The 26,763-nt window shown below is 40.8% G+C and overlaps 1 protein-coding gene and 1 non-coding gene across 2 annotated transcripts in view; one reads left to right on the top strand and one right to left on the bottom strand.

Moving 5' to 3' along the window:
• Window positions 1–452: 452 nt before the first annotated feature.
• On the top strand, window positions 453–524 carry trnae-uuc (transfer RNA glutamic acid (anticodon UUC)). The gene has a single exon. It is a non-coding gene; the product is annotated as a tRNA-Glu (tRNA).
• A 2,003-nt stretch (window positions 525–2,527) lies between these two features.
• Window positions 2,528–26,763, bottom strand: part of adamts16 (ADAM metallopeptidase with thrombospondin type 1 motif, 16) — a 78,422-nt gene continuing 54,186 nt past the window's right edge. Inside the window, exons 12-25 of the mRNA XM_086155784.1 lie at window positions 25,310–25,405; window positions 22,758–22,906; window positions 20,601–20,773; window positions 20,320–20,450; window positions 19,877–20,000; window positions 19,370–19,614; window positions 18,978–19,113; window positions 17,507–17,633; window positions 8,425–8,629; window positions 5,818–6,012; window positions 5,626–5,682; window positions 4,736–4,939; window positions 4,479–4,626; window positions 2,528–4,373 (exon numbers count right to left, since the gene is read on the bottom strand). Of these exons, the coding sequence (XP_086011910.1) occupies window positions 4,258–4,373; window positions 4,479–4,626; window positions 4,736–4,939; window positions 5,626–5,682; window positions 5,818–6,012; window positions 8,425–8,629; window positions 17,507–17,633; window positions 18,978–19,113; window positions 19,370–19,614; window positions 19,877–20,000; window positions 20,320–20,450; window positions 20,601–20,773; window positions 22,758–22,906; window positions 25,310–25,405 (2,106 nt within the window). The 3' untranslated portion in view covers window positions 2,528–4,257. The remainder of the gene's footprint in view (window positions 4,374–4,478; window positions 4,627–4,735; window positions 4,940–5,625; window positions 5,683–5,817; window positions 6,013–8,424; window positions 8,630–17,506; window positions 17,634–18,977; window positions 19,114–19,369; window positions 19,615–19,876; window positions 20,001–20,319; window positions 20,451–20,600; window positions 20,774–22,757; window positions 22,907–25,309; window positions 25,406–26,763) is intronic.

Below are 26,763 nucleotides of genomic sequence, written 5' to 3'. Positions count from 1 at the left end.
CGAGGACCCCAGATGGGTAGTCCAAAGAAATGCCTGTAAAAAATGAAGATAGGAAATATCGTCAAAGGATGGTGATGGTCAAATATTTATTCCTCTTTATTTCATGAATACGTGTTTAACATTTATGAACGTGTGTATTACGTTGTGAAAAGATATATATGTCTTTTTCTGATAATTCTGTTCAGGCAAATCTTGAGGCGTTCGGCGTGTATGAGTAACCCACTGTACCATCTCCATCGACCGCTAGGAGGAGCAACTATTCAACCATAGCCTACCAACGCAGCAGCTTTAGCATGATTTACGCTAGCCTTGAATTACTGTTTGTCGATATTTATTTTGCAAAACGTCATCAAACCAGTCCAAAATATGCATTGGAAATTTGACGAAACATTTAAAAGACCTGTGGCTCCGGTTACAGACAAATATTATCCTTCTCCGGGCCGCCGGTGAAGTCCCTGGTGGTCTAGTGGTTAGGATTCGGCGCTTTCACCGCCGCGGCCCGGGTTCGATTCCCGGTCAGGGAACACCTTTTTTTCGATTCATTGAAATCAATACTTGTAAACGTAATTAACATCTATATATTCTGTTAAATTATATGAATATGTAGAATTTATTTTCGCGTTCAAAGGGTCACTGCAGACTGAAATTCACTGCACAAGTCATTATTTCCCTCTTGAACTGTGTTTTGGTGTTTGCGTATAGTCAGTAGAGGACACTGTTGTACAAATCTCCTTTTAGAGTTCTCTATTTTAACATCTTTGGTTAAGGAGCAATGTCAGACGAAGATCAATAAATATCAAATCAATAATATCATCCAATTGTTCACAAGTTTAACCCCTTTGAACATGCATAATAAGTTCAATCATTTAAAGGACAGCTTCTTGATTCTCGATCCTCTTGGTGAGACATACATTTCTTTGAAAAGTTATTTCCAATAATGCAAGATCATCCCAGATGTTTGTTGTTTTTCACGATGGTCCTCATTGCTAAGTTTAATGTTGTCTTCTAGCTGTTAATTCCATGCAGCAAGAGGTGCTGCGATTGCTGTAGGTCCAACTCAATGGAAAGATAATAACCCTGTAACTTCAGATGAACCTTCTAAGTGTAGCCCCCGGGCAAAAGAGCCAGATCTCTCCAAATAGATGCAGTCAGAGATAGCATAGTTTCTTAAAAGTGTAGAGGGGGGTGCAGTGCATGCTTTCTCTTCCTGCCTCTCCTTGACAGATTACCTCCTCTGTTACTTGACATGGGTGAGGTAACACTTCAGATGTTGCCAGGTTTATTTCGTTCAACTTTTACTGTGAACAGGAAGCGTCTGATTTCGGTCTCCAAATCTTCTCAAGCCTCATTTGTGTTTCTTTGACCTTCTAGATTCTTTCCTTTGTTAAATTTACAGTAAAAGTTACTGATAAATGCAAAAAAAAGTCATAAAGTCTTGACATCCTCATGAAATAAGATACCTTTCTATTTGCATTCAATCCACCGAAACGTTGAATTTTGACTTAAATGAGCTTTAAAGTAGCCGATGACAAGACATTCCACATCTTTGTCAGCAGATGAAATGAATTAATAAATCAGCTTTGAGTCTCTGAAAATCTTGAAGTAATTTGCCTGTGAACAGCACCCCCACCAGAAACACACACACACACACACACATACTGGCCTACATAAAAATGCATGCAGATCATGCTTTTCAAGAACACAATCGAGCACACACAAAGTAACACAGCACCCACAGCCGTATATATCAACACCAGATAGATGGTTGACATGAGGAAAACCCCCTTTTCGACTCGGTACCACCTCTCCCTCTGGCTCGCTTCCTCTTTTCCTCACCCCAATGACAGCAACAAATACATGGATGCCCTCCCTCTTCGTTCTCACAGTCTGCTGCGCCGTTAATGACAAAGGTGTTTTTGTTTGGAGCATCGGAGCGTCGCTTAACTTGTTGAGGAGTGATTAAATAGAAAAGGACATGTGTTATTGGTTTGAAAAATTCAAATTGCATTATTGATCACCGAGGCATGGGCTCACATGCAGTTTTGCTGTTGTTTTTTCTTTTTTTTTTCCCCCAAGAAGAGACCAAACACTACAGCGTGGAATGAGTATTTCTCTGGCATTCACCGCAGTATGATATAACGCGTAATTTACGACCCCAGTGTGTGGCGTTGATGTTTTAAGGAGAGTCTTGAAATGAATTCTTTGAATTTTAAGCCGAACAACACGGAGAGCAGCTAAAATGAGAAACAATCGAAATGAGATCGTCTCACTTTGTGTTGTGGGAGGTTTGGTGTCAATGGAAACGACAACATTGAAGTACTAGCTTAAGCGATGCAAGGAATAGCCATGGAAAGAGACCATGTTGGATAATCATTACGGCTGGATGCACATCCCGCAAGCTGAAACAAACAAACAAAAACAAAACGACGCGTCCATGATTTTCAGACGCCGATAAAGAATGTAATGATCTCAGCTGGGTTACTGACACGACAAGGTTTTAATCGTCCTTATTTCATTTACATGTCAAAAGTCACATTGAAAACAAGTAGCCATTACCCATCAGCGCTTAAAAAAAACACAACAATCGTGTGATGGATTTTGTTTGTGCCTTTATCACTGGATAAAGGAGGGACAGAATTTTGACTTTCAATGAGCCTGCTGAATTTTTTCTTTTTTTTCTGTAGAATAGTGACATTATTTGACAGAGTTCTGGTCGTCATCGCAAAAATACCTCTACTTTAATCCGATAAAACTTTCATCTCAGAACGATCGCTCGGTCTCTCACACGAGAGCGATACTTTTTCTCAGGATTCTGACTTTCAATTCCCAACCCTGACTTTTCCTCTTGGCCTTCTGCGAGTTTCGATGGCAGCCGACATCCTTGAAGTTGCACATCAGCCTCCTCTCGCTGCTGTCGGGGTCGTGTTTCCAGCCTATTTGTCCATAAACTCATATTCTCAGAATTCTACGGGGAAATTCAATTCAAGAATATTGTGTGGGGATGTTGACTGATGACCCTTTAGAGACCACAACTGGGGCAGGTGTAGGAAATAAGGGGAAGCGTATTAGGTTATGGGCTGCAACGCTGAGGGGAGGAAATGTATATTTAGTTTTTAAGGACAGTTGGTGTTGACAGGTGAGTTCAAGAATGAGGAGCGATGGACAATGAAGCCTTGCAGGGGGAAGTGACGCAACTGACACATAACAGGAAAAATACACCGGCTTGTATTTTTTGACACTTTTGTACATCCAATCTATGTTGTTGCCATTGTTTTGATCTTCAGAGATACACACGTATTCGGACATATATATAAAAAAAAAAGGTGCAGTTTGTCAGCATAACATCTAATGAAACAAGATACAAAATATAAAATTAATGGGCTACGGGTAGAGTAATGCGAGGACACATTTATACTGCTTATTAATACAGTCTTCCAGCAATGCTGCATTGTAAAGCCAATAAATAAAACAACACTGTACATGGGTCACACAACTCATTTGTTCTTTCCTGAAATCTTGAAGATTGTCACATTGATCTGGAGACAAAAAGACAATGTTGTAGCACCGAAGACTTCACGCGGCCAAAAACAGTTATTCCCTGTAAGATACAAGTAGGTCTTTGTTTTTTCTTTTTTTTTTTTATCGTTTTTCGCTTTTTCCTGTTTCCATCCAGTTATTGCAGAAGTCCACTTCGATTATTCGCAGTCTACTTTTCAAGCTTTGCAGTAAAATGATATTATTTAACTTTCTTTTATGTAACATCCCTTTTCATTTTCAACCCCCAGATTCCCCGATGAGCAAGAAACACCATGCAGACAACGGTACGGTACGTTTCGTATACAGTTCTTTGTCTTCCTATCGCTGTAGGCCCGTGGTTGACTGGGAGAATTTGTCTGTCCTGGGTTAAGATCTATTCAGTTACATACAGTAAAGTTTTCAGTTTCTTTTGAACAAGCTGGTCTCATTCTCTTTAATCAAGATTTTCATATTACTAGTTTCCCCCTCCTTTATTTGCACTGTCCTGATCACATTCCTGTGCAGTGCTGTCAGCATCAAGTTCTTGTATCCAGATGTCCGGCATCGCGGGGAGAGGAAAGGGCACTGCAGCTCTCTTGCAATTGGGCTGAAATGTCCTTTATTTTCAGTGCTCGTCACATGCTCGGACGCAAAACAGTCCTTCGAGCATTGACAGTTAATAGTCAGTCAACAGTCTAACCACCTTTCCGCCTGCATCGCAGACAGCCTCAATTTTTGTGATTATAGGTTTGAATTTGAGCAGGACTGACAGCACTGCTTGCCGTAGAATTTGTGGTTGCAGACTCCATGCTGGGGCACCAGATAACACCAGTTGAAATAATCCCTACAGCCCAGATCTGTGGAGAAAAGCAGACTTGTGATTAATCTTTTATAGATACACAACACAAGACTATTTACGGGCGTTTGAGTATCTTGTTAAAACATGCTTAGAGTTTACAAACCTTTCTTCTCAGGTTGCGGGCAGAAGTTAGTATTACAGGCCAGTGATATTGAGGGTTTGAGATGGAGAGCACAGCCGGAAAAGGGCTTCCCCTGGGACATACATTGGACCGTCCTGGTCTGCACTCCACCGCCACATGTCACCGAACACTACGTGGCACAAAAAAAAAAAAACAAACAACTTAAACGTTTCCCTTCCCTGCCCATTTGTCAGGTGTCGATTCGATGACGAGACGTTTTTGTTTCGGTCCTCCTTTACCTGTGACCAAGGAGACGAGTGCCAGTCGGGTCGTAGGGGGAGTTGGGGTGGATGGGTGCGATGGTGGGTTCGCCAGAAGTGGACCGGCGGTGTGGTGCGTGCAGGGCACTCTGCCAGGATGCACGACCTCTGCAGTTCAACTACGGGTTTAGGGACATGGTGGCACTTTTTGGCAGCCAGTTCTCTGTATTTCCCAGCTGTGTCCTTTATAAGAGAGCCAAAAAATATATATATACATGTATATATATGTGTGTATATGTGTGTGTATGTATATGTGTATACATATATATACACACACACACACATATATATGATATAAGCTTTCAGTTGGTATGCATTCTGTGAGTGCCAAAAAAAACCTTATAAATATATATATATATATACACACACACATGTATGTGTGTGTCTGTATACATATATATATATATATATATATATATATATATATATATATATATATATCATAAATAAGCTTTCAGTTGGTATGCATCACATGCAACACTTGAAATTCATTTTTTCCTCAATAATAATAATAATAATAATGATAATATCAACAACAACAATATTATCATTATTATTATTATTATTATGATTATGATTATTATTATTATGAACAACAACAATAATAGTCATAACATCAATCACAATATTGATAATAATCATAATAATAATTACAATAACAATCATCATAATAATCATCATAATATTATTAATATCAATAATAACAATAATAATAATAATCACTATAATAATCATAATAAATAACAATAATATCTCAGGTTATTCAGCAAGTTCCACAATGTGCTTCGATGATGTATTAACTTCCATGAATAACGTCGCTAAACTGATATTTTGGAATAAGAGCTGTGCTGTTTATACAATCAACATACCTTTTCCGCACACTTAATAAAACGTGCTTGATGTCCATGTCCGCATGTTGCCGAACACTGCAAGGCCGTAAGAAGAAAAGACAGAGATCGATCGGGGGCTTAGTTATACTGACTTGGAAAATCCTTTTCTCAATCTGCAGTCCAGCCACTAATGATTTGCACACTAATCGTCTCCCAGCCCTCTACAATTACCTCTTGCCATGTTGAGACAAACCACTGGACTTTGCGTTGCTTCGGGCAGCGTTTGATGAAGCAGGACTCTTGACTGGCAGGTTTCAGCAGGCCTGCGCACAAACTGTCCGGCAGGGTTTTCGACGGGACGCCGGTGCCAGTTCTCGTGCACAGCACCGTCCTCTTCCTTAGGCCGTTCCCACACTTACGAGAACACTGTCAAACAGGAATTGGCCAAAGTTTACTTTGCCTTATCGTATTATTAATGACCTCCAAAAATGTGAATTATATGGACTTCTAACCCATAGAAAATATCCTTACCGGGCCACATTGTGACCCGTCTTGCAATATATTAGAAGGAAAACTGCATATTTTTTGGTTGTAGATGCTGTTTTTCCATACTTTGTGATATACAAGTAAGGCTTTACGATTGAAAATAGGATAAAATGTGTATTTATATGAACATTTTTTTACAAGAGAGTTGAGTGGTCTTGCCAGATTGGGAAGGTTTCAACCCAACTGCTTTTGATTATGTTGGACTGGGAAAAAAAAAAAAAAAAAAGCTTTGGGCTAGATTACATTTGGGACAGCTTTAAAATATCCTCTCCATGATATGACGAGTCTTTTTAACCGAGCAAACCGTCATATTTCGGCAATAAATATATACACACATAAATTTGTTTGTCTCTACGAGTGGCCAATGATCGGCCGTCGACCGGCTCAGGTTCAACCTCATCTCCGCAAAATATCTCTAATATTTTATTTTATTCAAAGTTTCCCGTTGGACGGTCTGCACTGACACTGAACTTGAGCATAATGTTCTGGAGATACATCGCCTTTGGACAGCAGAGCCTTTTTGGATGTCGGTCTTCAGTCAATCATGTCACCTTTGTTTAATCAGTCCATCTATCTGTAGGGCTTTCAGTCTGGGGTCAAGGAGGATTGTCGGTGAACCCAAGACCATCTGTAGAGACAGACAACTCACTAACTCCGACTCTATTTAATTCATTGAAGAAGCATGGTTTTGGTTTTGGGAGGAAACCCGGCGAGAACCAATAAAAGACATGATTAGAACGGACGCATTCTACTGAAATAGAGACTCCAGCCAAATTGTGAACCCTTCCTGCTCTGAATGAACTGTGTTAACACTTTATGCCGGTCTGGTGTAATTTAACACACTGGAATGCCTCTTATTTCAGTTGTGATTTTTAAACGTTTTCGTCCTTCGAAATTGCTTTAGTTGGTTTTATCGTTTTAAAATGGAAAGTTTTAAGACTTGAAATGCTTTTAATTGAACGGAGCTGTTTGAAATTGCGATTGCACAGAAAATGAATTCCCTTTTTTTTTTTTTTTTTTTTTTTCAGGTCTGATTTAATTTCACGCAGCGCTCATTATTTGATGACTTTTTACTGGCAATAGCAGGGTATGCCTTGCATCATTAAAACTGTTATTACTACCATACTGTCATTCTATCGTATGGCTTGAACAAAGAATGAAATGTCACAGACCCAACATTTTTTAATGAGCAAAATATGTGACAAGAGCCTTTCAGCGTGGCTACATTTATTCACATTCTCCACACAGTGACTTATTCCTCTTCACTCCCTAAAGAATACATTTGAGGGAGCCCATTAATCCTTTCACTGAGCAATTTGATCTTATGCACACATTGTGCAGTGCAGCTCTAATCACCATCTTGAGAGCATTTAGCTCCATCCAAGACATGAATGACCAAAGCAGTCGTTGCAATGCCAGAGTATCGGGCTCGAAGTCAACTGGACAACGTTAGTGACGCGACGTTATGTACATTATTGGAAACCGAGGAGTTTAAAAACTTCACACAACGCATAGGAATTGAGCAGGCAACATAAATGAAGTGGTCTTCTAGGGCAAAGTTATTGAAATTGTGGTCGTAATACACGGTTCGGCCATTGAGACACAAGTGTTGTATGATCTCATTTCATTTAGGTCCATCAGGATGAGAATTAAAAGACATTTGAACACTATTTTTCCCGCAAGCCGTCACGCTTTTCGACACACCGTAATTTCCGGACTATTGAGCGCACCTCAGTATAAGCCGCACCGGCTAGCAGCTAGCCGATCGCTATCTCGGGCTTCCTCCTGCGCACTAAAACCGTCAAAGTCGTCTTCTTCGGTGTCGGAGTTGAACGGACTCAGAATTTCCCGGTCCTTTCATTTGTCCGATGTGACGAGGATAAACGTTTTAGCGACGAGAAGCTCGTTAGCTTCCCCCACCCAAACAAGTCCATATATTAGCCGCATCGTTGTTTACGTGAAAAATGTTGCGGCTTATCGTCCGGAAATTACGGTATCCTCATAATCCCCCGTCCCCCGCCAATTGTATACATTTCATAAGCCAAAACATTTTTCTTTGTTGCTGAGTTAGTGTTTCCTTTCTTATAACTCTTATAAGTTAAATTTCCTGCTCTAAGACGCCGTCAAATCCCTGTGTACGTGCATTTGGCGACTAAAGAGATTCGGATTTAGATTTTAAGGCTGGCTTTTGCACATACTTTGAAAACAGTTTTGCACTTTGGTGTCATTTCTCATGTGTGTGTGAGAGCATCCAAATGAGTTTTGGATGCGATCCCAAGATCTCATGCTTACCTGTGACCACGGCCCAGCAGTCCAAACTGAGGGACAGCTGTGCGTGTTGCAGGACTGCTTCCTGGCTGGCGTCGGCTGAGGACAGCGAGCGTCGGCCAGGGCGTCAACATTGGTTTGACTGGTTCTGTGAACACACTGGACCTGCCGTGTCTGCTCCCCTCCTCCACAGCTCTGGCTGCACACACCCCATCCACCTAGAGACCAGCTGGAACAACACAAGACAGCCCGCTGAGTCGACTAACGCAGGTCTTCAATCACTTATTCAGATTAGTCAACACAATTTGACATCTGACATGATAACGACACACAATAACAGCACCAACAACCCCCCCGTGCCTCTTCTTTTCTAAAATGACCGAGCGGTAAGTGGCTATCGAAGAAGTATTTTGCAGATTTTCCCAAACCGCCCTTCTTTATGAGATTACAAAGAAAGCGCATCCCATTGTTATATTGTCTGGTGGCAAAACGGATACCAGCTGTGTCAGTGGAGGATCGAAATGACCCTTGAACTTTGCATTTATAAGCTGATTGTCACTTCAACACAACGGGGACGGTGATGATCAGAATCAGAAAAACATTATTTGTCCCCGAGGGACACATGGGGTAGCAGAATCAAAATTGTGAACATCAAGAATAAAATTTAAAAAATTTAAAAAAAGAGAAAAAAAGTAGAAAAGAGATTAATATATAATGTATACTAAGAATAGAATTATATATAATAACGTATACACATACACATAAAATAATGTATATTAAAAATATATACAAGAGAAATAGAGAAAAAAAAGAGAAAATAATATATAATGTATACTAAGAATAGAATTATATGTAATAATGTCTACACATAAAATCATGTATATTAGAAACATATACAAGAGAAAAAGAGAAAAAAAGAGAAAAGAGAATAATATAAAATGTTTACTAAAAATAGAATCATATATAATTACGTATATACATACACATAAAATAATATATATTAAAAACATACAAGAGAAAAAGAGAAAAAAAGAGAAAAGAGAATAATATATAATGTATACTAAGAATAGAATTATATATAATAATGTATACATATGCACATAAAATAATATATATTAAAACATATACAAGAGAAAAAGAGAAAAGAGAATAATATATGATGTATACGAAGAATAGAATTATATATCATTACGTATACACATACACATAAGATAATATATATTAAAAACATATACAAGAGAAATAGAGAAAAAAAAGAGAAAATAACATATAATGTATACTAAGAATAGAATCATATGTAATAATGTCTACAAATGAAATAATGTATATTAAAAACATATACAAGAGAAAAAGAGAAAAAAAGAGAAAAGAGAATAATACAAAATGTTTACTAAAAATAGAATTATATATAATTATGTATATACATACACATAAAATAATATATATTAAAAACATACAAGAGAAAAAGAGAAAAAAAGAGAAAAGAGAATAATACATAATGTATACTAAGAATAGAATTATATATAATAACGTATACATATACACATAAAATAATATATATTAAAACATATGCAAGAGAAAAAGAGAAAAGAGAATAATATATAATGTATACTAAGAATAGAATTATATATAATTACGTATGCACATAAAATAATATATATTAAAAACATATACAAGAGAAAAAAAAGAGAAAAGAGAATAATATATAATGTATACTAAGAATAGAATTATATATAATAACGTATACATATACACATAAAATAATATATATTAAAACATATACAAGAGAAAAAGAGAAAAAGAGAAAAGAGAATAATATATAATGTATACTAAGAATAGGATTATATATAATAACATATACATAAATTACAATAGAAAACTGTAGTTACGCTTGCTTTGCATTTATATAATAAATATATCATGAGCGGCATTAATTAAACTCAGGCGGGCTGGTATGATAATAATCGGTCGGCAGGGTTGATGGGAATTGAGGAGTTGGACGGCTCTGGGGACCAAAGGTTGGCCTTCTCTTCATAGATTGATGCTCCCACTTGTGAAAATGCGCAGGATGAGTGTTCTGGAGAATGAACGAGGGGATTCCCTCCTCAGCCATAAATGCAACATGGATATATAAGGAAAGACGGCACCTCCTTGTAAAGACGTGTAAGTTTGATCGATGAGAAAGAGGCTCGTTTGTAATTTTCTTTTGTGTTTCTGCAAAATAGGCTGCCACAGGAAATCAGAATGGCAATAACACCTGTCACCTTAAGTTGTAAAACTAACGGAATGTTGCAATTTTTCTTGAAATCAATCTACCGATGATCACAACGCAGTACCGAAGTTTTAATACGCAAAGGCAAAATGCTCTGGATCGCATATGGCGGTCGTGCCCTTCCGGCCGCCCCTGTTGAGCGGAGTTTTCCTACTGTGACACAAGCCTCGCTGTTTTTACGCATCTTATCGACATCTGAGACGCGTCCGTATCCCACAGAGACTTATAAGGTGTTAGAGGTTTGTTCAAGGCTGACTGGCTGCAGAGCAGGTCAGAACAACCCAAACCCGGGCCTTTGAGACCGTAACTTAAACCTCATTGCAAAACCTTCTTGTCTAAACCGAGCCCTCGTCACCGCTAAGACTCAAGATAAACAAATATCGCTCCGATACCTTCATTTATTGTGTTCAAGCGCATACACTGCCAGTCCCACCAACCCAGACTATCGGTACGGCTATATTTCAGCAGACCGTGCAGACCGAGACACCCTATCCTTGAACCTCTTCTTTGTGCTTCTGCCCCGATGACCTCCGACTCGAGGTGCAATCGTCTCAATCCGTCATCGCGCACTCTGTCATGTTCTCACCCACTCCACCCCCATTAATGAATCCAGCCACTTAAGCTCCATCCGAACCGACCCCCGCAAAAAGTCGCCGTCAGCAAAATGTTGTATATCTTAACAGTCTCAACTTTATTTGTAGTCATTCGGTGCATCACATTCTTGGAATGTTGTATAAGGAAGATGAAAAGTATAGCTCTTAAAGGCACTGCGCGTGTCTTATTGAGTCTAAATAAATAAAATGGAGGAATCCCATCTGCTATGAGAAATGTTATGACTTGTCAGGAGGAAGATACACACCGAAGTATCATCAAAGAGGATTGCACAGATGAGCATTTCTATCCAGCCGTTTATTTGAATATCTTATCGAGTGATCAACAACCGCATATAATACGGGCCCTCTGCTGACACGGTAATAGCGCCTTTGGTGCAGTTGGAGGCGTCGAGGCAGGCTGCTATTTAACATCGACTAAATGCACTGCAACTTTTAGCGTGCACATCACGGCTTTCCATGGTGAGTACATATTTTGACACATTACCAAAATACACTGTCGGGGGAGGAGGAAGGGAACCCAATATATCATCTATTTCTGAATTTGGATTTCACTATAAGTGTTTTATTAGTTAAACGGTGGAGCATTTGTTTGATGTAATTTACAAGCCCAGAGGGGTCACCTGATATTTTAGATTTCATTGGAACATTGACCTTCTTAACTCGGGGATGACATCACGTCGACATAATATTTGGCTAAATAGTCTCGGATTGTTTATATTAGTCACGTATGCAGGTATCTGCTTAAATCGACTAAAATGCCATCAAATTTGCGTGCAAAGAGAGGTAAAGCGGGCACAGAATAAAGCGTTGCAGGACTTATTAATGATTACCTTAGCTCGTCCACCGGCATGGACGTTGGCATGATGTACAGCTAAATGCCATTTTCAATTATAGACCACCTTGTGATCTATGCTGTGGTTATCTTTAAGTGCTGCTGAATGATGAGTAAGAAAGCTTTATACTCCCTGGACAGAAACACAGGGATCAGATAGCCTCTGTGGTCGAAATGATCCCGTCTACGGGCATTACATAATGTCTGACCGGTGTTTGTGGGTATGCCACAGCGTGTGAATCCCCATATTTTTGTCTCGGAGCTTCCACACAGCGTGGGTGTAACAGGCTATGCCCGCCGTCCGAGACACATCACATGTCGTATTGATATCCAGCCCTAAATGTGACCGCGCATCAGAAAACCTATTCCATGATCTGATCTATCTTTCCTCCAATTTACTCGCTGCAGACGGGGCATAATTGTATACCTGGAAGCTCTAAGAATAGTACGTCCCTGCACGAAATGACCGCAGTTAGCTACCCGAGTCATGCGTGCATGTATTGGTCAGTGAGACACGTTTTATCTCAGCTGACAGTTTATGCACGATGCAGAAATGAAAAAAACTAGGAGACAAACCGTTCAACCCCCGCCTCAAAAAAAACAAAAAAACAAAACATAACATTGAAACCAGTTCTGCTCAATTATATTTTGAAACGTAACTCCAATATAGTTTGATATACTGTACAAATACCCGAGATCGCCAGCGGTCAGGATACTACAACATTACATCCGTGCAGGTTAATAATATTCAGTCTGAAATCTGAGATCTGTAACAAAAACTCTAATGTAAATAAAAAAAAAAAAAAAGTGCAGCCCAGAGGCCTTAACCCAAACAAATGGAAAAGAGATACAGAAAACTTATTTTCACCATGCAAATTATCTCCTGTCACATGAGAACTTTGACGGATTTGATTCCATTCTAAATTTAATTATTATGATTATTACTTCAAGATAAAAAAATAACGTATTCTTAGAAGCTGAGATTCTTACTGCTTGGATAATGCGACAGCGATGGCGTTATTTTAATGGGACACTTTATGACTTTGCTTACCAAGCAAATATCTCATTGTAGTCTACACGCTTCTAGGGGGCTCCGGCATATCATGCCAAAGAGTTTAGAGGGTTCACACAATCGAAAAAGTCTGGAAGGGAAAAGTTGATGTTTCCTGACGTGAGGTCAGTGAAAGAGACAGAAATGAAAGTGGACACATGGATTAGTGTGACATGATGTGGACATTTTCCCAGTCTGTTTGGGTGGAGAAGCACAGTGTTTATATCACACATTGCAGTTTTTTCCAATGCAATGCAGTCTCTCTCCCTCTCTCTCTCTCTCTATATATATATACATATAGTATATATATATTTCTATACTGTATATTGTGTTTGTAGTATATTCATAGGTATCTTGTGGTGGATATTTCCCTGCAATTCCTGTGTTACTCTTAGATTATGTGGCTTTCCAAAATATCATCCCCAAATGTCAGCAATTCAGTTCATGTCAGCACTTTCTGGTCTGACTATTAAAAATTTACAAGATCTGTATTTGCCATCATTATTTGCCCCTGACTCTTTACCATAACGCCAAGTTGCAATTATAATAGTGTTTTCTTTTTTTAAGTTTTGCCGACTCCTTTGTTACATTTTACCGTTTGTCTCGTCTTACTGATGTTTGGTCAAATCACTTCTGTATTTCCATTTCCCGTTGTAGATTGTTGTCAATCACAGCTGCACATCTGTCCTCTTGAAGTAACAAAAATAAGAAACTTAAATATGAAATACTCATAAAACTTTAACCCAAAAACAAAGCACCCCCCCAAGCTAGCGAAAAGGTGTTAGCTTCAACACTAGCAATCATGATAGCTCAAACTGACTCAGCATTATGGTAAGTTTTTATTTATTTTTTTATAGACTTTATACTTGTTTTCATATCAGTCGTATTATTCATTCTTTGTGTTTATCCGCAATACTTTGAAGGGCCGTCTTGTGAAAACATTGACATACGAATATAAGGTGAATCTGTATTAGCTGTGAACATGACAGTTGCATATTTGCAACTATATAAATATATTACCTAATAAAGGCAAAATCTGCCACACATTTCTTGTTGTTAAATGTAAAAAAAATATTTTAGTGTCACGTTTCGTCGGAATGCCAACCTTATTCTAATAATGGCTACTTCAGGATGTATGCTAGCCCCTATACTAGCACCAGCTGCAGATAATTAAGGCGATAAGCTAGGGCGCTAACAATCGTCAGATGACTTTACAGCTGCAATTATCGCCACTGCAAACACACATTTCCATTAGCGGGCCAATGTTGATACGGGTGCTTTTGGGTTACTTTTGTAAGTTGAAAGCAACGGTAACATAAAGAAAACAATATCACGGGGGAGTGCAACATCCCCGGTGAAATAAGGTCAGAAAGAGACACGAATCTATGTAATAATGACGGGAAGTGTTACAACCCAAGGAAAAACCACTGTGGTATTTAAAGAGAGACAAAGAGCGAGAGAGATAGTGGAGGTGTGTGTGTGTGGGTGTGTGTGTGTGTGTGTGAGAGACATCACATCAAAGGGTCCACACGATCAGGGTTATGTTTACTGTCAAGCCTGAAGCCACTCCGGGAATGGACGCTGCACCAGAGGATTCTCCACAAAATCTGCTGTTACTCTGTGTGTGTGTGTGTGTGTGTGTGTGTGTGAGAATCCAGGGATGGATTAGACAAAGGCGCATCTGTTGTTCTACTTAGAGTATCCTCGGTGATGAGTAAGCAGTTAAGTACTGACTGAAGTCAATGGAAATGAAACAGTCACTGTCTCTGGCTACCCAGAAATGACAGTTAAAACACACTGTACATGTCTGACACTTGATTTGTTTGTCTAAGCCCCTAAACACTGTGAATCCAGTGGCCCGATTTTCCCACTCCGTCGTCTTTGCTATGAATTTTGATTCTGTGTTGAATTTAGGGCCAAAAAGTTCCATCTGAATTTTTGGGATCAGTAGCTGTTAAGTAATAAAAATGCACAAAAGATGATTATATGATATAGTGGTGTTGCTTTGTGTGCCAGCAAAATGATTGTGATTGACAATCACATCGACATCATCCAGACATGAATAAATATGGAGACTGAAATCACACATGCAAAATTTGCAAGCAGAAACTGGCAATGTCACTTCAAAAGCTTAATATAAAAAAAGAAATTATTTATATTTCGTATGAATGACATGCATATTTTTTTTCTTAGATGATACTCGCATGCATATTAAATCAGCAATGCTCGTCAGAGGCGTCTAAAAATCTGCTCAGATATTTTCCTATTAAGGGAAGACATATGGTGATCTGTGACTTATTAAGAGTCAGCTTGGGTTTGTGTGAACTTAGCAACAATATAACACACTTCTTTTACAAGCAGGGGACACAGACCTATTCAACAACAATATTTTTTGGACCTCAAAATCCAATACTGACCAAGATGAGGTCAGCGTCTCAGCTAAACCCCTCTCAACTCATAAAGGCACAACTTGTCAGCAGCGTCTACTTCATTTGCAAGAATTTGGCTGATATTTCAGACCATCGCTAACAGCGTGCATGGGAATACTTATTTAAGTCACAGAGGAACTGACGCTTCAACAACAGTTGTCAAAACTCTCTGAATAAAGGCTGAAAGATGGGCATCTAATATACTCTGCATCTGTCTTGGAGTACCTCTTCCTGCTAAAGGATTTGCAGGCCAAGAGCACAGGTCTGCATGATCTCATAGAAAAACCACAGGGGCAACACAACGTATATCCGTCAGTGCACAGACGAGTCGCTTGCGCAATGTAATTCTTCAAAAAAAAAAAAAAAAAAACAAAAAAACACCGACCACTATAGATGTTTATCTCCTTTTTTTGTTTTTTTTTTATTTTGCCCCGTGTCACAGGATGATCATTCAGTCCCTCGTTCGTATTTAGCCGCCTTAAAAAACATTTTCAGGAAACACGATCCTCATCAACAAAACCTCGTCCCGACCTCATTAAAACCACTGTTATCCCAAGTGTGTCCTCCACTGATTTGGTTTTGAATCCGAGCCTTGCCCTTTATGACACTGTCCAGAGCAGCCTTGACGAGGGAGGGACGTTTCCCCTGTGCGTGTCTCTGTGCGCATGTGTGTTCATACATGTTTTGAATGTCAACAAGTACACCACTCCCTATCCCGATGACTGATCTTTGATCCTCTGCCTGGGCTCGGTTTGTCAGGAGTAAAGACAGTGACCGAACCAACTGAACCGAGCCAAGATCCCACTGAATCCCTCCCTGAAACCGCAGAGCCATTAGCGGTTCTCGTTTCCAATCCTTCTTGGTTTAGAATCGTCGTACGGCGGAGAGACATGTCACTTGCACTCAAGGTGACATCAGGGACAATTTAAGATGATATTTCCAATCAATACGATGTTGTTTCTAATTGCGCGCGGCTATAAGATCGGGTTTTTGTTTTGTTTTTTTTTTTGTTTTTTTGCTCTCTTGCGGGGAAAATATCTTCCGATGGTTTACAGTGTTTGGAACAGGACCGGCATGTCCCGCCAATTAGGTTCGCAGTACATTTTGCATTTTTATTAAACTGCACAATCAAATGTGATTTCTCCGGTGGATCTGGATGCAGCCAAAGACCTAGTATTATTATGAAACTTTGTTACCGCCATAATAATACATATGAATGGATACTTGGTCTGCTGTTTTAAACAAACACAGAAGCTAACCGGTCCTGACAGTTGGTGAGGGATCACGCTGAACTGGATGAAAAAAAAATGAACATAGTGAAACTTCCCCTTCCTCCTTTATGCCTCACATGCCTGTTTTGTCCAAAATGTAACTTATTTTTTCATGACATGAGAGGAAAATGCCGTCATCATACAACAGGTGCTTTACTTGACTGGGAAAGGGTGGAGGACACAGTCAGCTCTGCCTGCATGCTTTATTAGGAGGAGATAGTGTGGGAAGTTCAGAAGACTAGACTCAGCCAATAAACAGCTCTCATTGTCAGTGTGTGTCAAAAAATTAGCGAACAGATGTGTAGGCGGAGTCGCCCAGAAACACATGGCGAAAAGGTGAAAAGGGCGACGACAACATAGTAAGAATAAAGGTAATAGACAAAACAATCATCGCCCCGTTGGGTCGAGGAATCGCATATAAACTCGACCGATTATCGGCAGGCGTCCGGCTCAACGATGTCGAACTTGAACAAGCAGCCACCATAGCTTTTTAACTTATAATGTGGTTTTCTTTTTTTTTTTTTTTTTCCACCCCAAAACATGCTGGAAGACTGCAGCAGTTGATCTCAACAGACAAAAATGAGACGTACGAGATTTGTGCACACCGATGACAAACACAAATGTAAGAAGGACTGACCTGGCAGGACATGCTTGGGTGTTGCAGGGTGTTATCCCAGTCGCTGGTCTGGATCTGGGATTGCAGTATGATGTGTTCACCTGCACTCTCAAATCTTTGTAGCAGGCTGACTTGGTGTTCATTTGTCCTGTACGGGTTACATAACCATCCTTTCATTTTCACTTACAGTGTACTTTTGAATCAGTGCAATAAAAATGACAAAACTACAGGCTCGTGTTTATGGTGACAAATTAATTCCAAATGGAGCAAGACGTAAAGTGACCTTTCCAATTTATAACAAAACTACAAATTTTTTCAAGCAGCTCGAGACGCTCAGGACGTTGCCGGTTCTGACCGTGATATTAAATCCTTGCACGCGCACAGCTCTGACAGTACTCTGTGGATCATGGGAAACTTTAATTCCGCTTTTTAGATACTTGTTTGGTATGTTGCCAGAAGCAAGGTTAAACTGCACATCTCGGCTCAAGCGGTTCAGTTATTCAGTCGCACTCTTTAATAAGACTGCAACCTAAATGACCTACAATCAGGATACAAAGACATGGAGGTAGTTAGGCTGGACTGCAACAAGCGAGGGTGGGGAACTTTAACCTGTGAGGTCAATCAATAGGAACTCTGCACAGGGGTCTTTGTTTACACACATGAAAACAAGATAGAGCACGCACGCGCACGCACACACACATACACACATGTATGCACACACCTAAAAAAAAAACTGCTGCAAGGATTGGGGAATTCCCTGAGCTGGCGATTCAAGGCCAGAGGTCATTTCAGAAAGGTGTGTATTAGTCCATATGTGTGGTGGGACAAAGGCCTACTGTTGCATGCATTTCCCCGTCTAATGGTCAGTCCATGTGTGTGTGTGTGTGTGTGTGTGTGTGTGTGTAATAGCCCCAATAGAACCTGAGGATGTTTAAGACTTCCAACCGCGAACAACTAATGTCCCCTCAGTAATGACGGGAAGACTGCCCTCTCTATTTAACCTGCTGCTAAAAGCCCTTTTACAGATCAGAGAGATTTCAGTAGGATTTGGGGCTTTTCTGCTCATTAACAAACCGTCCTTCTAATCTGCGGCTCGGCCCGGTTGGAAAAATTGAACACGGTCTGTCCTTATTCATCACCGGAGAAGGTGTTTTGTGAATTCGGTCAAATAAGAAGCCAGACTTTATCATATTAGATCATGCATAGTTAAGGAAGCTACATTTCCTATGGTTGAGAGGAATCTCAAGAATCCCTTTCTGGGTTTTTCAGAGGCATACAGCTGCAACCACGCACAGAAGAACAATGCATTCATTTAGTAGTTATCTCAGATTGTAAACAGTTGGTTTACTGGCTGCGAAACAGCTGTACAGGAAAAAAAAAATAGTCTGGCAGTCCAACTGCAAAAGTGACGAGGAGAAGATTCTCTCCGCTCACCATCTCAGTACACCTTTGTAGGATTTTTTTTTTCTTCTATTTTTCCATTTCCACTTACCTCCGGCACATGTTGCGGAGCATTTGGATCGTATAATGGCCCACGAATAATTATGTTTGATGTGATTCTTTCTTTCATCGGTTTTCTTCAGTGTATATTCCCAATGTACACCTGGGTTCAAACCCTGCAGCAGTATCTTAAAAAAAAATCAGAGAAGAGGGGTGAAATGAAAGGCAGATAAGGTGTGATATGATGGAGACAGGAGACCAGAAGCTTGAAGTGAGGTAAAGAAATACCTAAGGGCAGGAGGATTGTGTCGGTGTGTGTTAAATCAATGCATCGCGCACCCTTTAAGATCAGACCACCTCCCGTAACGTACACCTAATTGTTGTTGCTAAACCTGAGCAATATAACGCTAGACGGCTAACGTGTTGCGTCCGGCGATCCCTCACCTCTATAACCAGCGTCTCATTGGTCGGGCCCGATGACATGACGCTTTCCGGTCTGTTGTAAGGTCTCTTGTACTCAAAAATGGCTCCGGCAATTGCGTGTCTGCCCGGCCAGTCCACCGTCCAGTGTCCGTTCAGGAAGTAACGTCTTTGCGTATCCCTGATTGCCAAGTACGAGCTGGACGTATTCAACTCCGTCACGCGGATACTCCGGGCCCCCGCTGGAATGGTTACCACCGCATAATACTCTGAGAGAGAAAAAAACAAACCAGAAAACAATCTATAAATGAAAAATAGGTTAAAATGATCTCTGCTCATTCGGACGCCATTGTTCTATTGACAAGCACGAGGAAAATGTAAACGTAAAAGGACAACTTAAGGTTTCGTTTGCACACCGAGCGCTACGGTGACTTTTATATAAAGCAGGAAAATACAATTCAAGGTTTAGACATTGGTTTCGCTTGGAACATTAATCCAAAAGTTGTGCTGTATAGTAATAATTACACCCACGGTTGGTGTAATGTTGTCTGGTGTAGACGCCTTTGTAATTCTTGCAGGTGGAGTTGTCTCCTTTGCACAAGCCGCAAGCGTCGGGCACGGCGCTCGAACCCAACACGCGGTCACATCCCACGCTCTGCGGAAGAAAACCATCCACAACAAAAAAAAAAAAAAAAAAAAAAAAAAAAAGAGTTCCTTCAGCGCCTCATGACGTCATATTATGTAATCAAAAAATTGCCCGGCTGAGATCACACGACATTTACTCCTCAGCATTCGCTCGCTCATGACAATTACATTTATTGTGACATCGCACAGCTAAATCGATTTTTAAACTTGTAACTGTGCGACTTCACACATGATATCATTCTTTTAAATAAAAGCACAATATGAAAGGCTTTGAAATAATACATTCATGCTAAAATAGCGTTTTTTGCTTGACATTTAAGAGGTATTACCTCACACAGCCCGTCAATACAGACATTGGAACTGTCCTGTGAGCAGAGTGTCCCGTCCTTAACCTTGCTGGCCAGGGCAAAGAAGAAATCATAACCTTCTGCAAAGCAGTACAGCTTACATACATCTTGATCTGGGAGGAAAAACAAAAAAAAGTTTGAGAGAGAGAAAAAAACAAAAAACAAAACAGAACGTAAACAGCTGTCCGTCATAAAAGGAGTACAAGGTGGAAGTCTATTAAACACGTTCTCCTCTTATTCCAACTGGGGAAAACGCGTCTCACCGTCAACCTTGGTGTATGGTCTCCAGGTGTAGTGCCAACCTCTGAACTGTTTGCTGTTGTACTCGGCGCACTGCTGGGCCCTGTAGTCGACGGCGTTGGGCGGGCAGTCCCGGGTGTTGCAAAGCTTGTACGACCTGGAAGAGCCCTCGCAGAACTTCCCTCCGTACGCGGGTCTGCAGGGAGGAACGCCAACACGTATCATTGACGCGACGTGGCTTCGCACCATCCGTATGTCAAACTACGGGTAACGCCAGACTTCAGAGGGAGGAGGATTAGAGGGAAACGCGTTTAAGTTACAAATAACGTTGAATTTGCGATGCTTTGTTTTGGCATACCTGTAGTATCTATTGTGTTTTGGCATGACTAAGTATCCTTGGCAATGTGTGGCTGGATGTGAATGTGCCTTTGTGAAGGTTCCTCCAATCACAGGTGTCTATCCTCGGGCTATGTTTCTAAAAATCCCTTTCCTGGGACAATTACACCTTCTATAAGCCTTGCGATCACACTGTCACTAATCTCTCTCTCTCTCGCTCGCTCGCTGTCAGAATCTCCCCTCCTCTCCTGCTTTATATCTCCACATTTCATCTTTTGCTTCTTTAATCCCCTCTCTGTCATCTCTACTCTTTCTCACCTCCCGAGCCTCTCCGTCTTCCTTTCCAAAACCACCGGCGTCCTTTCCCCTCCCCCGCTTTCTTTTTCCTTGTCATTCTTTGTCTAATTTAGCTCGCCATTTGTCAGGATCTTGGCATGACATGATAAAGAGGAGGCCTCCGAGTTTGGTGCGAGGCCCCGTGACTGACTGGCAGTGCAAATAATCCCAATGACTGATGAGTTGGGTACTAAGTGAGCAGATAAGTGATGAAGCGACGAACCAATGCAAGCAATTTTCTTGATTTTAACCATGTGCTGCTTTCATACAGAATATATATATGTATGTGTATGTAGTGCTCAAAAAAATAAAGGTAACACTTAAACAACACAATGTAGGTCCTATTCAATCACACTTGTACAAAATCAAACTGTCCACTTAGGAAGCAACACGGATTCATTTTGACTTGTTTTAAGGACATTATATCGACGTTGGATCAGCCTGTCGTGTGTTTTTACACTTTCATTGTGAGTGTGACTCCAAATCCAGACCTCCATGGGTTCATACATTGGATTTCCATTGATCATTTTTGTGTGATTTTGTTGTCAGCACATTGGACGATGTAACGAACATCGAATATTTCATTCATACAAATCTGGGATGTGTTATTTTAGTGTTTCCCTTTATTTTGTTGTGCAGTATATATACACTGCTCAAAAAAAATAAAGGGGAACACTTAAAAAACACATCCTAGATCGAAATGAATGAAATATTCTTATGAAATACTTTGCTCTTTACACAGTTGAATGTGCTGACAACAAAATCACACAAAAATGATCAATGGAAATCAATTGTATCAACCCATGGAGGTCTGGATTAGGAATCACACTCAAAATTAAAGGGTAAAAACAAACTCCAGGCTGATCCAACTTTGATGTAATGTCCTTAAAACAAGTCAAAATGAATCTGTGTTGCTTCCTGAGTGGACACTATGATTTCACACAAGTGTGATTGACTCGGAGTTACATTGTGTTGTTCAAGTGTTCCCTTTATTTTTTTGAGCAGTGTATTTATATATTTGTGTGTGTGTGGTGAAGTTTGAAAAGAAGCACAGTCAGTGATACCCAGCTGCTAATTAATATTGTGATTTTAGGGATTTTTATGTGATTCATAAGAGAAGAGTATTTATTTTTATACAATAATTTAATTCAGATGACTAACACTGAGCTTGTGGAGGCCGTTGTGATGCCTCCAGGATACCTGGACCTGCTGTCGTGGTCATGGTAACTCATCTTGCAAGTTTTACATGTGAGCCGACTGGAAACAGTCATCATTAAATGAAGTATGTTATTGATGTTTTTTTACATTCAGATTTAACTTTGGATATCTGGATGCAATATGTTGACCCGTTGGCTGTTCGCTCCTGCTCCATAAAGCAAAGCCAAAACATATTTGCGCTCGTATGTATCTTCCGCGCTATCCCCGTCTTTACTAACACACCCTTGCGTTTGTCTTCCCGAGAGGATAGACTTTTTTCCCTTTTTTTTTTTTTTTTTTCCAAAATCTACCTGGGGTTATTGCACTGCCGCTCTCGATAGGTGACGCCGCTCTGGCAGCTTCTCGAGCAGGCGGACCAGGACGACCATTCCGACCACTGGCCGTGCTGAGGCCTCGGACCCTCGTCGCCTTGTTTCACGCACTGGCCTCTGCGGCACCACTGCGGCGAGAATGGAAAATGATAAGTGGGACGGTGAAGAAGGCAGAAGAAGGGAGGCACACACAAACGTACAGAAGTCGTAAATGTGTCTGAAACATACAGACTTTCCAACAGGCCCAGCCCTTTATCTTCTTTACGATGACTGCCTGTCAAACCATAGAAGAGGTCCTTAAGATATGGCTTTCAGGTTTAACTGCTGTCAAAAAGGTTGCGGCCCAGGCCTGGTTACATACTCACAATCTATCAGTGAAACTCCAGTTGTGCTTTTTGGACAGTTATACCTTGAGCTGTCATCATCTAGAATTAACAGAGCTAAACCCCCATACAAGTGAAATGTGGAAAATCTGTCTCACACCTGACAAGGATCTTCTCCCTAAAACACACTCTTCCCCACTTCCTTGTTATTTTATGTGAAAAGTAAAAATGTTCAAATTACTGTAAGCGAATATGTAAAAAAAAAAAAAAAAAAAATCATGCTCGGTGAGGTTTCATAACTGCTTAAAAAACAAATAGAGCAATAATATTCAGCCAAAACATTGAGGTCATTTAAACTCTTTCCAAAGTAAAAAGACGGCTCGGTAACATCCACCGTCGATTCTAGTCACATTCACGTCCGCTCAGAAGTTCATCTCAAATGTCTTTTTTCCCCCACTCCATTTCGGAGTCCATATCCTCCCGTGCAGATGAGGACGCTGATCGATATCGCCGAGATTCTTGAGAACTTTTCTCCTGCTCTGGTCTTCGCCGTGCTCCTAGCATAGCAACCGTTCCAAAGCACTAAATCCACAGACTTTCTGAAGGGCACACGTGACGATGAGATGATGAAGCCGCTGCATGATTCACACATCCCATGTTGACCCTAAATCAGCCATATTTATCGAACATAAATAAAACCAACCCGACCTGTCATGTAATCCAAAATGAGCATGACTTCACTCAAAATCCCTGAGTGTAAGGCGAGAATATTTTTTGAAATCCAGATTCATTTAAAGCAACATTATGTCACGGGCTTTTTCGTGGCACGGCCTGGAACTGGATTCGTACGTGTCAAGATGACGTCAGGCGCGGCGCAGAAAACGACTCCGAGCGTTCTCAAGAGTCCTTGCAAACACACGTATATAATGCATCCATGTAGATGGTGGGGCACATGTACAGCTGTTTCTGTTCTCACTGCACACACACACACACACACACACTCATGCACGCCTCCAGCTAATCTCGTGGTCCTTGACTAAGAGCTAGAACAGCTGATTTTCCTTCAGTTTTCCCCCCCAACGGCCGAGTGCCACAGATTTCTAAGTGAGCCTGTCATTGTTTGTGTTCACTTAATTGTCCCGTGGAGGGAGAGGGCGGGATTAAACCATCGGGTTCAATATATGCACGGAGACGCGAAAATGTCGATGAGGGGGGAGCGCGCACGAGAGAGATCGAGCCTTGGGGGAGCGTCGTCTTTTAAAGAAACCGAATCGATAGTCCGGATCGCTCCGTGGCGCGGACGCCGCTTGATTATTTTTGCTTCATCAGCAACAGACCAGCTGAACCCCAATTTAACACTGATCCACAGTCTTTGCTTTACCGTTTGAAGGTAAGGTGCAAAAAGTGCAGCGTTATCGAGTCAATCGATAATTTCGATACATTTTCCGTTCCAGTAAACTAGTGTTTCCTTTAGAGAAGTCAGTTCAGTCCAATTTTTTTTTGTTATGTGTTTGAACCGCAAGAGGTGGAATGTGTCCATCTGTCCCAGCTGATACCTTCAAGGAAAACCCCATCTATAACTGAATTAGAGCAGCTCAGATCTTTGGTGTTCAATTTGCGCGGTTGTGTTGCAGCGAATATTTTTTTTTTTTTTTTTTTTTTCCCCCCTCAATGAAAAAAGTTTTTTTTTGAGATTCTGCTGTTTGATGTCTTTCATTTGTGAATTTATTTGGTAAGATGTTGCCATGGAGCAGTGTGCTGGCAACAGTCAAACAGATACACAAAAACACACAAGCTGTCCTCGTTTGACAAAAGAAGGCAGGGGTTTTTTTTTCAAAGGGAATATCAGCTGCAAGATCATACTAGCTCCTTTGGCTAAAAAGGCAACAAAAGTCACCCCGGCTATATATGATTAAAGGGTAACTCTATTCCTCGCCACGTTTGCCCTTCGGAAAATGATTAATAGCATCCTGAAGGAAAAGGTCTCTAACTGAACACCCCTTGTAGCCGCTGCAAACATCTCTGGCATGACCAATTGAATGGCCTCAAAAGTTAAAACACCCAACAGAAGTGAATGGAATCCTGTGCCAGTCATCTGATGCCACCCTTGAGGTGACAATCTCATGAGCGTGTCGACAAAAGAGCACACACACACACACACACACACACACATGCAAGCACCACACAGGAAAACACATGTTAAGTCACCATATCGGGTCCGCAGGCAGAGCCTTCGGCAGCTGGCATGAATTTAGTCTCGCATTTCCGTCCAACACGGTGGCACCACAGAGCCTTGCAGATATCCTGGAAGAATATAACAAACAATAAACTGCGTCAATGAATGAAGCGATCTTTATTCTCCTTGACCGCTATGTTTTCAAAAAACACCTCTATTTCACCTCTGCAGAGATATGAACAGATGTTTATGGAAACTCGGTGCAATCGAGATTGTCTGAAAAGGTCTGATGATCTCCTGGCGAGCTGTGAGCTAGCGGCAATTTTGCATCTTCAAAATATTTGTGCCTCTGCAGAAAGGGTTTAAAAAATAAAATTAAAAAATGGGGGAAAAACGTATAGAAGCCAATGCTCGTCGTCATTGCTTGTACAACCTTGTGTCAAATGAGAATTGCGAGACTATCATAAAGTCGATAGAAAATGTTAAACAGACAAGTATAGATGCAATAAGTGATTTGAGATTTGCAATCACGAACATTAATAAGGCAGTTTGGCCATCTCAATTGAAATGATGTCATGACTGCGTCTCTCAGCAGTGGGCTGAAAGCTTTGGATGGAAGTTCCGGGTGGTTTCCCTGCACACACTGCCAGAGAAAGTCTACTACTTTTTAACATGTCCAGTCTCTTACTATCTGAATGACTGTATCAGATTTTGACAACGTAGTGCAGATGCTGACAGGCACCTTGGACTCGGCCTCGTGCTGCCAAGAGCCACCTTGGAATTCGTCCCAAGGTCTATTTGTCCAGCTGTTTTGCTTGCTCAGGAGTTCTTTTTTTTTTTTTTTTTGCAGCATAAATGGCAAAGAGAGGTGGAGTGAGGCGGGGAGGATAGTAAGTGAGTGATAGAAGAAGAGGACAGCTGGAAATGAAACTGCATGATGACAGCATGAGACAGAAGGAAAAAACACCCAGTCATAGTTTCTTCTGCTCATTGCTGAGGTCATCCAGCGCTTTCTCTCCAAACACAATGCAGAGTACCGCTTGTTGACACCTTATCTTGACAACACCTGCAAAATGGTTTGTGAGCAACGGACAGAACATACGATAAATTGGACCTCGGAGGCTGATTTTTTGGCTTTCGCTTATCATTTTCTATACTATGAGTAACAAACTCGCGGCCCAGGGAATGGTGTGCACCTTCCTGCTAAACAGGTGTGAGCGCACGGACCGAGCTGACGAAGGTCAGCCTCGAGAAAAACCCACGAAACACCCCGAAGGACACTTCTTGTGGCAGAAACAAGGCGAAATATATTCCGGCGTGTGGACAAGAGAGCTAAGAGGCGCGCGGCATGCTCTCGCCGAGAGCTATTTTGATTCGGATCCAAAGATTTTTCCACATTTAACCAGAATGCATTTCATTGTGACTCATCTCTCTCATCTCATTCAATGCATTCTTTCGCTGTCAGCTTCCAAATAAAGGCATATTC

The sequence above is a fragment of the Fistularia commersonii genome, chromosome 11, assembly GCF_037954325.1.
Source record: "Fistularia commersonii isolate RoL2024-O1a breed Wild chromosome 11, RoL_Fcom_v1.0, whole genome shotgun sequence".
Lineage (NCBI taxonomy): Eukaryota > Metazoa > Chordata > Actinopteri > Syngnathiformes > Fistulariidae > Fistularia > Fistularia commersonii.
This window is presented reverse-complemented; position numbering and strand designations above follow the sequence as displayed.